The sequence below is a fragment of the Pelecanus crispus genome, chromosome 2, assembly GCF_030463565.1.
Source record: "Pelecanus crispus isolate bPelCri1 chromosome 2, bPelCri1.pri, whole genome shotgun sequence".
NCBI classification, from domain to species: Eukaryota; Metazoa; Chordata; class Aves; order Pelecaniformes; family Pelecanidae; genus Pelecanus; species Pelecanus crispus.
This window is the reverse complement of record NC_134644.1, coordinates 131,082,168-131,094,412: the sequence shown is the minus strand read 5'-3', so window position 1 is coordinate 131,094,412 and position 12,245 is coordinate 131,082,168. Positions and strand designations below refer to the sequence as shown.

The 12,245-nt window shown below is 41.9% G+C and overlaps 1 protein-coding gene across 1 annotated transcript in view; it reads right to left on the bottom strand.

Annotated features, from left to right (window-relative positions):
* The window catches only part of RGS20 (regulator of G protein signaling 20), a 39,555-nt gene extending 30,646 nt beyond the window's left edge, over positions 1–8,909 (bottom strand). Inside the window, exon 1 of the mRNA XM_075705570.1 lies at positions 8,787–8,909. Within this exon, the coding sequence (XP_075561685.1) occupies positions 8,787–8,909 (123 nt within the window). The remainder of the gene's footprint in view (positions 1–8,786) is intronic.
* Positions 8,910–12,245: the final 3,336 nt, after the last annotated feature.

The following is a 12,245-nucleotide window of genomic DNA, read 5'->3' as shown; positions in this document are numbered from 1 at the left end:
ATGGCCTCTAGGAGAGACCACAAATCAGAGCAACACTAACTGTATTATGTTTTATCACTCCGGGACTGGTGTTGTACTTCATTTTAGTTTTGTATTTTACTGGAAATCATTTACTTTCATCAGTCTGGGCGTGAGAGACATATCAAGGAGTAAAGATCAATTCCTCCTGACTCACAGACACCCAAACTAGCTGCCTTTTTAAGAGGGTCTCCCTGGTCTTCCAGGGAGAAAGAGTTGTTGTTTTTCCCCCAGTATCCTTCATCTAAACTGTTGATTCTTGCTGGTGGAAGGATATCCTAATTTAATATATTTGTAAATCTGAAGTTACCCAAATCTCAAATTAGTTGATTTAGATGTAGGCTGACTGGGTTATTTGTTAACCAGCACAACATTTTGTTCCACTTAAAGAGGGTCATCTTATATTAATGAAAACTGTCTCTGTAGTTCAGGTCAGTCTACTGAATTACTGAAAATTACTTCAGAATTACTGAAAAAATTCTGGAACTACTGTAAAAACAGTTTATCTTTTGGCTTTTGTATTCATTAAATTCTTTCTGACAGTAATATCCTCATCAGCCCAGGACTCTGCATTTTTCCATTTCAAAGGTGCACAGCTAAAAAGGAAGTTTTAGGGCTATTTCAAAGGTAAAATACGTAAATCGCTAAATTGGAAAAACACATGATTGCAAATTAGTATAAATTATCTCTGAGGACTAGAAAATTTGCACACCATTAATATGCAAGTAATCCACCCATTAATGTTTAGTACATTATTATTTTGGCAACTTTTTACAAAAGAATGCCCTCTGATTGCTGTCTGTGCAGCTATTATTGGCTCATAGACAACGCTGAGCAGTATAGCTAGCTATTCTCAGAACAGTGTTTCTGGATGCAACAGAAAAAATCTTCTATGAATTAAAAAAATATTATTATGCCATGTAATTACAGAACAGTTGAAGAAAGAAAGACACTGAGAAGAGCTCGTTGTTTCACAGAATAGTTGAGGTTGGAAGGGGCCTCTGCAGATTGCCTAGACCAACCTCCTGCTCTCAGGCTTCCCAGGCCTGTGGCAAGCAGGGTTTGAACACCTCTGAGGATGGAGACTTCACAGCCTCTCTGGGCAACCTGTCCCACTGTTCAACCACCCCCACAGTACAAAAAAAAAACACCCAAATTTTTCTGCGTGATAGAATAATTCCTGCATACGCCACATTCATCTGTTCTTACATTCATGTATTATGCTAAAGATTAAAGCATATTATTTTTTAAATGACTTATATTTAATGGTTTGAGCTGCCTGGAGCAGACTAGTATACTAAGGACATTCAGAGGAGACATGGGGAGAAGAAAACCCCAAACCAAACATGAAAGGCCTCTGCAAGGCTTCCCAGGGGTACCAAGTAAGTGGTGAAAATGAGTCCTACCCACTGATATTAGCTAAGCCAGTGGCTTGTTGCATGTCCTTCAGGGCTAGGCCTGCTAAAGGGTGCCCCATTCACAGCACATTGTGCTCCTCCGTGGCTCCCAGCAGGACCCACAGAGCTGAATTAAGCACCAGCGCCTGCTCCTTCATCCTGCGTGGACAGAGCTGGTATCTAAACATGCCATCCAAAAAATACCAACACACTGCATGGGGAGCTGCCTCACAGGGACAGAGAAAACTCCCAATTGCAGGAAATAGCATTTATACTGCATCTTTCAAAGGAGGTTATGGGACTGATTTGGCACTGTATGTGCATCACCCTTCATTTGGGAGCCACAGCCCCGGATACCACCCAGCCACCACCCACAGACCTACATGGAATGCCGCTGTTAGCATATTTGTTGGAGATACAGGCTCAGATCCTTCTTCCACTCCGAATTTGCACAGGTTGATCTCCCAGGCTGGTGGCCTGGCTGCTGGAGGCAGTCTGTCAGCCTCAGCTTTCAGAATTGCTCTCCTTGGCTTGGACCCAGCTAATCAGACGGAGGGGAAGGAGGATGACTTCCCAATCTAGCTGCAAGGGACCTCCCTGTGGATATTGGTCTGGGCCTCACTGAATACCTGTTAAAAAGGGAAATGGAAGTATTTCTCATTGAATCTCAGACCCTTGCGTGGTAAGTGCCTTAAACACAGTAAAGCATCACCACCCCCTCTATACAAAGAATATTAAATTATTACACAACGAAGAAGGCTTTCAACACAAGGGAAGGAAGAGACACCTGCTATCCTTCTCACAGACACATTGCAGTAAGTAGTTAGGTTATTATTCTGGTGTGTGTGGTTTCAGGTCACCTCAGGGGAAGGATTTGAACCTGGACTTCCCATAATCTGGGCAACAGCAGCAAGTGCTGGGCTGTCAAATGAGAAAGCACTCCTCCGTCCTGTGTCAGGACAGGGAGATGTAATTTCAGGAGCATGTCCTGGTCCATGATTCACAAATGAAAGGAGAGGCCTATCTCTAATGTCATTTGGTGTTTCTGCTGACGGCCACCTCTCCAGAATGGCGACTTTTTGAATCCTGTCCTCATGTACTCAGTTCTGCCCATACACATGCAGACAGCTAGTCCCCAGCTCAGAAACGTGGGCTCTAGGCCGCAGCAGCACACCTAAATGCAGCATGCAGTGATGCTGGTCACTGGGGTGACCATGGCCTGTTGTGGATTGTGCTGTTTTTAGCTATGAGAATAATTATTTAATAATTATTAATGGGTTTTTTTTGGATTCCGGTCCTGTACTTTTTACTTTCAACTTATTGGTTTGTTTTACTTCCCTCACCCAATACAGAAAACTGTAGGAGCTTTAACTGACCAGCAGATTCATACCCTGATGAACATAAATTGTTCAAAGACAAAATGTCTATACCATAGTTACAAGTACTACAGTTAAGCTAATAGATCCCCCACTTCAGATGAGCAGATGAAAGGGAGGTCTCTAACCCTGAAAAATGACTAGCACAGTCTTTTTCACAGCATGGATGACCTGACCCTAATAAGTGCTAAAAATCTGGGTATGGAGTAACTCTGAAATACTGCCTCCTGTGCCCCAGGAGTACTTTGTGACTTCAGACAGCAGCAATTAACAAAACAAATTTTTCCGTGGAAGAATTCTCTTGCAAACAAAACTTCCAGTTTCCACCTGACCCCTCTTGCAGGGCTGGGGGCTGACAGGCCTCAATCCTCCTAATAGGTCTGCTGACAAGACGCACCCCAGTATTTTGCTGGACGCTGCAGATCTCAAAAGGATTGATACTTTAGGATTGATACAGTCTGTACAAATATGCAGGAGTAGCCCTTTCTTAACTAGCAAAAACACTTCAGGGACAAGATAAACCCTTTTTATAAAGGATACATGTCAAGAAAACAAAATTAACCACCACAGAGAGATAACATTCTCCAGCTTGCCCTAGAAATAATTTTGCTTACCTTTAAAACCAACTGCATATGATTTTACCTCATTATCTTAATCTATAACTCTTCAGCAAAATACCCACTCTTTTCTCTACCTAAAAGTATACTGTATTATCAAAGAAGTTGTCAATAAGGCTAGATGCTCATAATTTGGTGGTCCTAAATACCCTGTAATACTCCTATTTCTCTCCCAGAATTCTGTCTCCCTTTTAAATGTTGCTCCTAAATAAAACAGAGCATCAAACATATCTCAAATTTTACATCTGCTGTATAAGAATAACTACTTTGGCAAAGACAAAGAATGTTAGCTGCCAAGTGATTCAATCCACAGCCATACAGTTTGCATCCTCTGCCCATCTCAAACATAAGAATTAGATAGAATGTGACTATTAAACTATGTTTCAGCCTATTTAATTAAGCACAACACCTGTTCAAAAGAACAGAAAGAATGTGTTCTTGGTATAAGTTACTGCTTGGTTTGTTCTTAACACCCTATGACACAATCACAAGCTTTAAGACATATAAATGCTACCGTGACTAAGTATGAAAAACAAACTTCACCAAATAAACACTCCTGACATGAAAATGTACTTGGGAGAGATTATATTGACTGAAGAAGGTGAGTATATTTACTAATATCAGGACTTTTCCTACTCTTCTAAAAGATAAAGACAATATCTGACTTCAGAGGGACTGTTAACAGTAATAGTAATTAGTGACTGACAGCACTCATCACCTGAAGACACCAGAGTACTTGGCAAAGCAATGCAATCATTCAGCTGGCATGTTGTCCTTTACAAATAACACCTTTTATAATTCTTGACCTTTCTGGAGTTGTTTGTGAATGGATCCTTATTTTATCAAACAAATCATGATTCATAGCAGTTGCTGAATAATTTAGATGAGCTATGTACAGTCACGAGTGACTTCCACATTATATGCCATTCATGGAATACTGTTTGATATCTCCAAACCCAAAGGATTTCTGTAGAGCTGAGATCAGCTAGATGAAGGAAAAAGGATGGCATACTTCCTTTGGGCTGTTCCCCCAGACAGCATGCTTGTGGCCATTTCGGTTTCTGCCTGGTCTCCCACACAGAACTCAAATGGGTAAGACTTGGCAAGGAGAGAGGCAACGCTGGTGTAACCGGGGTCTCCTTAGGCCTCAGCCTATAGGTTGATGTTAAAGGAGGCTTAATAGTTGCTCTCTTTTCTTCGCACACACCTTCTCATTTCACACTATGCTTTTCTCTCTGCTCCATGCCTTGGGGAACATAGGAAAGCAAACCCTTACAGGTAAGACAAATCTCAGTAGGATCTGGAAAGGATTGTGCTTGCCAGAGAGCAGCAAGAGCAGGGCTGTTCCCTCAGGGAATGTGCAGAAATCCAAGGGGATCCCACAGCCAGGAACCTCACCAGCCACAGCACATCCCACAGTACTTGAGCAAGGCAAACAGGACAGACACAGAGATAGAATCATAGAATTGTTTAGGTTGGAAAAGACCTTTAAGATCATCCAGTCCAACCATTAACCTACACTACCAAGTCCACACTAAACCAATCAAGGGTAGACTAGACTAAACCATGTCCCCAAGTACCACATCTACCCATTTTTTGAACACCTCCAGGGATGGTGACTCCACCACCTCTCTGGGCAGCCTGTTCCAATGCTTGACCACCCTTTCCGTAAAGAAATTTTTCCTAATTTCCAACCTAAACCTCCCCTGGTGCAGCTTGAGCCCATTTCCTCTCATCCTATTGCTAACTACATGGGAGAAGAGCCCAACACCCACCTCACCACAACCTCCTTTCAGGTAATTGTAGAGAGCGATAAGGTCTCCCCTCAGCCCCCTTTTCTCCAGACTAAACAATCCCAGTTCCCTCAACTGCCCCTCAATAAGACTTGTGCTCTAGACCCTTCACCAGCTTCATTGCCCTTCTCTGGACATGCTCCAGCACCTCAATGTCTTTCTTGTATTGAGGGGCCCAAAACTGGACACAGTATTCCAGGTGCGGCTTCACGAGCGCTGAGTACAGGGGAACAATCACAAGGTACGGTCCAAGGCAATATCACTGTAGGCTGGAAGTCAACCCCCCAGATCAAGTCCCACAGTCACCAGGCAAGCCCACACTAACAAGGAACAGCCAAGATCAAGCCAGGAAGTCAGCCCAGGGTGTGGGTCAAGGTCTCAACCAGGTGGCTCCATCACCAAATGGAGCACAGCTGTCACTCAGCTGGAGGCCAGCAATCCTTTAACACAGACCAGGCAGAGAGTAGGCCCCCAGGACAGAGCTTAAATAGAGCTGTTGGACCCATGGGTGTGGTGTGAGGCCCCAGGTGAAGCTAGTCAGGACCATTAAGGCTCATTAGTGCCCTCAGAGCCCTGGCACTGTTGTTGTATCCTTGCCCAGTCTGTTGTCTGTAGGTGTATTCTTCATATAAACCCAACCAAATCTGGAGCCTTTATGTTTAGAAATCATAATTATGTTATGGAATTGAAATGGGTCATATCCATATGTAACCTGGACATGAATTAAAATGTGGCATCTTTGTGGAAAACTTTCTCATCCTCTTCTGAGGAAGTGTTGGCAATGAGTTCTGTGTAATGGGACTTTGGCCAAATTTTGTTGTTAGTAAAATACTGTGATCTATTTGCAACCTCTTACTATCTCCCTGTGCAGTGTAATGTTTCTGGCAAAGTGTTTTTGTTAACTGGCAAAAAGTACATTGGGAGGACATGAGAATGTATCTGTGTTAGCTCTGGGTTAAGTAAGTTCTTGCATCTTTGTGTTGAGACTCGTAAAAAGTTTATTCACTTTTGCTTTTTAACACTTTCATAAATCAAGATGCAAACATGTCAGAGGGAAGGGCTTTTTAAGCAATGCAAATGGAGATTAGAAATAAACAACTCACTGAGTTAATTTAAATGTCATGAAGAGAATTTAAAAGGCCTTTAAACTCTGCCTACCACTTTTCAAAAATATTTCTCTTATAATTCAGTTTCTCTTTGAAAGCATGTTCAAGAATAAATAAACCTAATTCAAGTGTTCTGTTAGAAGACTTGGTATTTGGGTTTTTTTAATCACAATTTCTTTAATATTTCAACTTTTTTACTATTTAGCATGTTGAATTAGATGGCAACTTGTTCTCAAAGGAGCCACTGCTTATATTCAGAAGCATCAGATTCAAAACCTCACCTAAGGCAGAAGGCAACATGGGAATTAATGAGGACTGGGGAATCAGTCTGATCAAATCTCTGTCAGTCAAATTCATGGGTCTAAGGACATAGTTTGTCTATAGCAATCAGTGTCACATATGGACAGAAAAGAATGTGAACTTTCTGCAGGCTTCAATGCACCAGAAGAAAAAGTTTTGGTGTGGTCTTGTCTATTCTGGGAGTGTAAGTGACAAACTGGTTTTGTACCTTACAAATGTCAAGTTAATTTCCTAAGTCCTGGGAAATCATATAAATCCTCTGTGCCTTTGTTCTCTACCAGTTGAAAAGAAAAGCATTTCTTTCCTATGTGAAGTAGTTTATTTTAATTCCCCAGCCTTAGGGCACTAACACAGTCCTTGTAGACTCATTAACTACCAGTAACATTGCTTACATTACATATGTGAAAGGATCATTTGCTGATATGGTTTATGAAGTTCTGGAGACATGTTCCCCCAGAGCATGTAGCCTCATCCAAGAGCTTCCACATGACAGCAATTTCACCTCAGCTGAGCTCCTGAACTGGTTACAGAGGCACCGCCTGGGCCACCCCTGCTACCATAGATGAGAGCCACACTGGCGGAGCCGCAGCATTTAGAAACATAAGCACAGAACAAAGTAAATGGGACAGATAGCCAGCGGGAGAAGGGAAGCTGGCAGCACTGGTGTTTAAGGAAGTGTGGACAGTAAGCGGCCCTGAACCTTGCAGTGTCATTTACGTCCCTCTGCAGATAAATCCTTTCACAGAGCAGAGAAACAATATATTGTCCTCTGTGAGGTCCCTGACTCAGTCCTGTACACCATATTCTCAGGGCCTCGGCAACACACTACGATTTCAGGTGGGAGCCATAAAAGCGATCACCAAGCTGAAACGAACAATTCACCCAGGCTGAATAATAGGATGGCTAAATGAGAAATGACTAGGGCCATGAGCTGTGAAGAACTCAGTATATGGATTTCAGAAGGTATGACTACCAAGGGTTAAATTCAGGAGCCATTGTGCCTGTGACAAAACCCCCTCTGCCTTCAAGAGGTCCAAGAAGTCCCCAAGCTCATGTGCTAAATGGACAGATAATGAGACAGAATGACATGAAATTCTGAAATGAGTGTACTTGGTTCATTATCAGAAACAGTTTCCTGATAGTGACAAAGCAGGCTGAGTATTTCCTCTCAGCAAAAGCAGTGAAAGTAATTTAGGATTCCTGTAATTCAAACGAAATGGCCTCCTGGAAATGGACGTGCATTGGCTAAGGAGATGGGATGGAGAAGCCAATTCTTGCTTTAACCTGAATGTCTGTAGGGAAGATATGGAATGGGGAATGGCTTCTTCCCCCCGTCTTGCCTTTCACCAACCTGGCCAACAACCTCAACTGGCTGCCTTAGTCCCTCTCCACTCTGGTGCCAAGTTAGTCTGAAAAAACCCTGAAGTTTGTGATTCCAAGAGTGCGTTGCTTTGCTATTACATTCTCTTCCCTGCCATGCACCAGGGTGCACCACTTCTGCATCAAAGTTTTTATAAGATGTAGTTTCTTCCACCTGTCTCTCTTGCTCTGCTGAGCTGCGCAGGAGCATGCTGCTCACCATAAATAACGTTGGTTCACCAAGGCAACTTTCAGGCTTTTGACAAAATCTAGAGGATGCATGACTGTTGCTTTTAATTAAGGAAAATGGTTCAGCTCTACAGGTTCACTAAAGGGGATTTACTATAACACCGTAATGGATTTTAGTATTCTGCTGTGTTTGATTTCTTTGGGATATCTTCTTTTGTTAGCCACCAATAAAAATCATGAGGTAGCATCAATAAAAAATGCAGACCTCTTCAGTGTCTAAACACCACGAAGCAACATGTTTTCCCTCACCCTTTTAATCACAGATTAGCTCCACAAAGTATGAGTCATTTTTATGAGTTAGATGGATGTGTTTAATATGTTGTTTGAAAGCAGACACTTAACAGGGAGGTGGATCACCACCTCCTTTGTCACTGTGGTTGCAACACACTGGGGAATGGAAGGCAGAGGATGAGGCTCAGGAATAAAGGAAAACTACATGAATACCGATGTCTTGGTGACAAATAGTCTACGGATGTTATATATGACATTAACACTTTCTCTCTGCTTCTTTCCAGGTACACCATTTCCCCCCTCCTTCAGGACATTTGGATAACCCTGGGTTTTGTCTTACCTTGAAAATCCACTGTTCTGCTTTAATATCCTCTTCATCTTCATTTTGGAGGGTCTCCTTTGCTTGACAGTTGTCTGCATGGTAGCTGTGAGTCCTGAAGTAGAGCAAAACTTGCCTCCACATTGAGAAATAAAAAGTCTGTTCCTGAATCCAATTTTACAATGACCTTTCTTGGAAAAGCACCACTTTTATTTAACGATGAAACAAAACCAAATCCCAGACATTGGACTGAATGACAACAGCATAGAGACGGCTCGTCCTTACAGCGATGGGCAAATGTCAGGACCTCTTGCAGCTTGCCAGTCCTTCCTGCAGCCTCCACAGTTCTGGAGACAGACAGGATTATCTGCCCTCAGATATCTGCGGTGCCTCATCCCCTCAGCATCGTGCCAGCTTAGAGATTAGATTTATGACTTTGTCAGTTCCAGTAAGTTGAAAAGGAGGAAGACAGGCACATAGTGGTTGAATACATGTCAGAGAAACAGGCTGTAACAATCATGAAACACATTTTATCACCTCAGAGTGAATGTATTTCATTTACAACTTGAAGGAAAAGCAACTCAGCACGTAGCTATACTCTGCAGGCAGCACCAAATGGAGATGTCTGTCTTAGGTCAGTGGCACCTGTCAATCATGGTTTTTCTCACCGACTGAACAGATGGTCTACTGGTAATCCTTCCAGCCCCAACGAAAACACCACACAAGCAGCAGTCATGTCTGTGGATAGACAAACTAAATATAAAGACTAAGACTCCAGGTAGATTATTAATAGATTATTTCACTTAGCTTTATAGAGAGCTGCCAGGATTTTGCCTTCTGTTTGTCAACATTCACTCGCTATTTATTTTTTGTGCTTTTTGAAATACAGATGGGAGAAACACAGAGAAATTAGGAGGAACATTAAATTATTATGAAATTTTCATTCAGATAATTATGTAAACATTGCTTATAGTTCTAGTCATTAGCAATGCTGTTGTAATGAGAGCTAAGCAAATAATAGCATTCCTTGTGTGGGAAAGCATTTGGGAGCCTTTTAAAACATCTTATCCTGGAGATGGCAGAAAGTCAAACTCATACATATGTTAGTGTGCACTGAAAAGAATCAATCTGTTAATTTATTCAGCATTTCAAAATACTTCCAGTTTTAATAATTTTATATTTTAAGTTAGTATTTTTATTAGAGTTAGCTGAAACTTCCAAATGAGAAGTTTCTATAAATTGGGAGCCAAGAGAGCTTCCATTTTAAAAGTGTCTGATGGGATATTCTATCTATTTTGAGAGTTTACAACATCTTTTTCCAAGCTGAAAAATATGTCTAAACCAACATTTTTTTCTGCCAAGAGTCAAAAGTTTTGAAAATTCATCATTGTAGATATAAATTAGATATAACGTCATCTGCCCCCATAGCATCTCTTGTGAGATGAGATGCCTTGGTCACATCTCTGTCTTTTTTCAGAGAAATCCAGTAAGTGCTGAGGAGAAAAATGAAGAACAATGAGAGAACGCTTTTTCCAGCATTTGGCTTGACAAGCTGAATTGCACTAGAAGTCATCACATAGTAAGAAAGCTGTTGCATAAGCTCTGGTAATAAGTCTGACTTTGGCAGAGTTACTGCTGAGGTTTAGGTAACCAACTTCTTTTCTGTCCTCTAGCCAGGCTTACTGTCAGCAGCTCAGTGTCGTGGTTTAGCCCTAGCCAGCAACTAAGCACCATGCAGCTGCTCGCTCACTCCCCCTGCCCCAGTGGGATGGGGGAGAGAATCAGAGGAGTGAGAGTGAGAAACACTCCTGGGTTGAGATAAGAACAGTTTAATAATTCAAATAAAATAAACTAAAATAGTAGTAGTAATAATAATAATATAATAATAATAATAATAATATACAAAGCAAGTGATGCACAGTGCAATCGCTCACCACCCACCGACCGATACCCAGACAGTTCCTGAGCAGCGATCACCGCTCCCCGGCCAACCCCCCCCAGTTTATATACTGAGCATGATGTCATATAGTATGGAATAGCCCTTTGGGCAGTTTGGATCAACTATTCCGGCTGTGCCCCCTCCCAGCTTCTTGTGCGCCTGGCAGAGCATGGGAAGCTGCAAAGTCCTTGACTAGCATAAGCAGTACTCAGCAACAACTAAAAACATCAGTGTGTTATCAACATTCTTCTCCTACTAAATCCAGAACACAGCACTATGCCAGCTACCAGGAAGAAAATTAACTCTATCCCAGCCGAAACCAGGACACTCAGCATTTCCTTCTTCCTCCAAGAAGCTACTGCTCTGACCTAGCCTCTTCTTGTGAGAGAGGATGAAGTTAGAGGATCTATTGCTTTTTTGGTTTTTTTTTTTTTTTTATTTTAACCTAGAGGTGGGCTTTATTTCACCTCATACTGCAGCAACTTCCTAGAGAAGAGTGCTCCTCCTACACATTCCGGTGTGGACCCCCTTGTCCAGACAAGAGCTGTTGGCACAAAGCAGCAGAGACTGACGGTGAGAGGAGGAGAGATGCTGTAGGCTGCAAAGAGGGGCTGGAGACTCTGAGACCCTCCAGCTTTCAATACAGAAGTGCATGTTCGTGAGACAGAGATGCTTGTCCCTACTCCCTAAAATAATGCACTCATATTAACTGCAGCTGCATTTGTTTCTCAAGGCTATAAATAGTTAGTTTTGAGCTGGCCTTTCTGTGACTGTTTCTGCACAGTACTTCACTTCCAATTTTCTGACAATATAGCATTGTTCCAGGGAACTATAACATTGTACCAGGGAAAAAAATTGAAGATGTATTTATTACAATAAAATGTTAGTTTATTTTTCTTTCTAAAACACGGCTCCTATTGAGGATAAGATATGTGTGGTTCCTTAACTGAGCATTCAAAACTTAATTTCAAAGAGGTGGTGGAGCCATCAGAAGATTGCCTGGTACGACATTTGCAAAATTGCGGTGTATTAGCTTTACCAGAACCTTTAGGCCAGGATCTGATTAACTTAAAAGAAAAACAATCCAAGTTCTATGACCTAGAAGTCAGATAAGTCCATACTGGTTGCAGGAAGCAGGACTTACTTGTTTAAAAAAATACTCACAGAATAATGTTCTCCCACCATGACGCAGACACTAAAATGAAGATAAAATAAGAGGAGAAAACAAAGACAGACAAAGCAGTAAAAATCCTGTTCACAGTGGGCCAATCTTGCTATAATTACTCAGGAAACATGTTCAGTGAAGCACTCCATATCTCCTCACATTGAAAAGTCACTTCTGTTTCCATGAAAGGAAGCCTCTTCTGTGACAACCCTCCACCCTTAGACAGGAGAGAAAAGAATCTCAAGTACCCCATTCCCCTGTCCCACAGATCCTCCTGATGCCTGTGAGGCAAACATGAAATCTGGTGGGAGAGATGGATTAAATGCGAAACCCAGGAGATGAAAATAAGGAGAAACCAGAACTGTAAAATATGTCA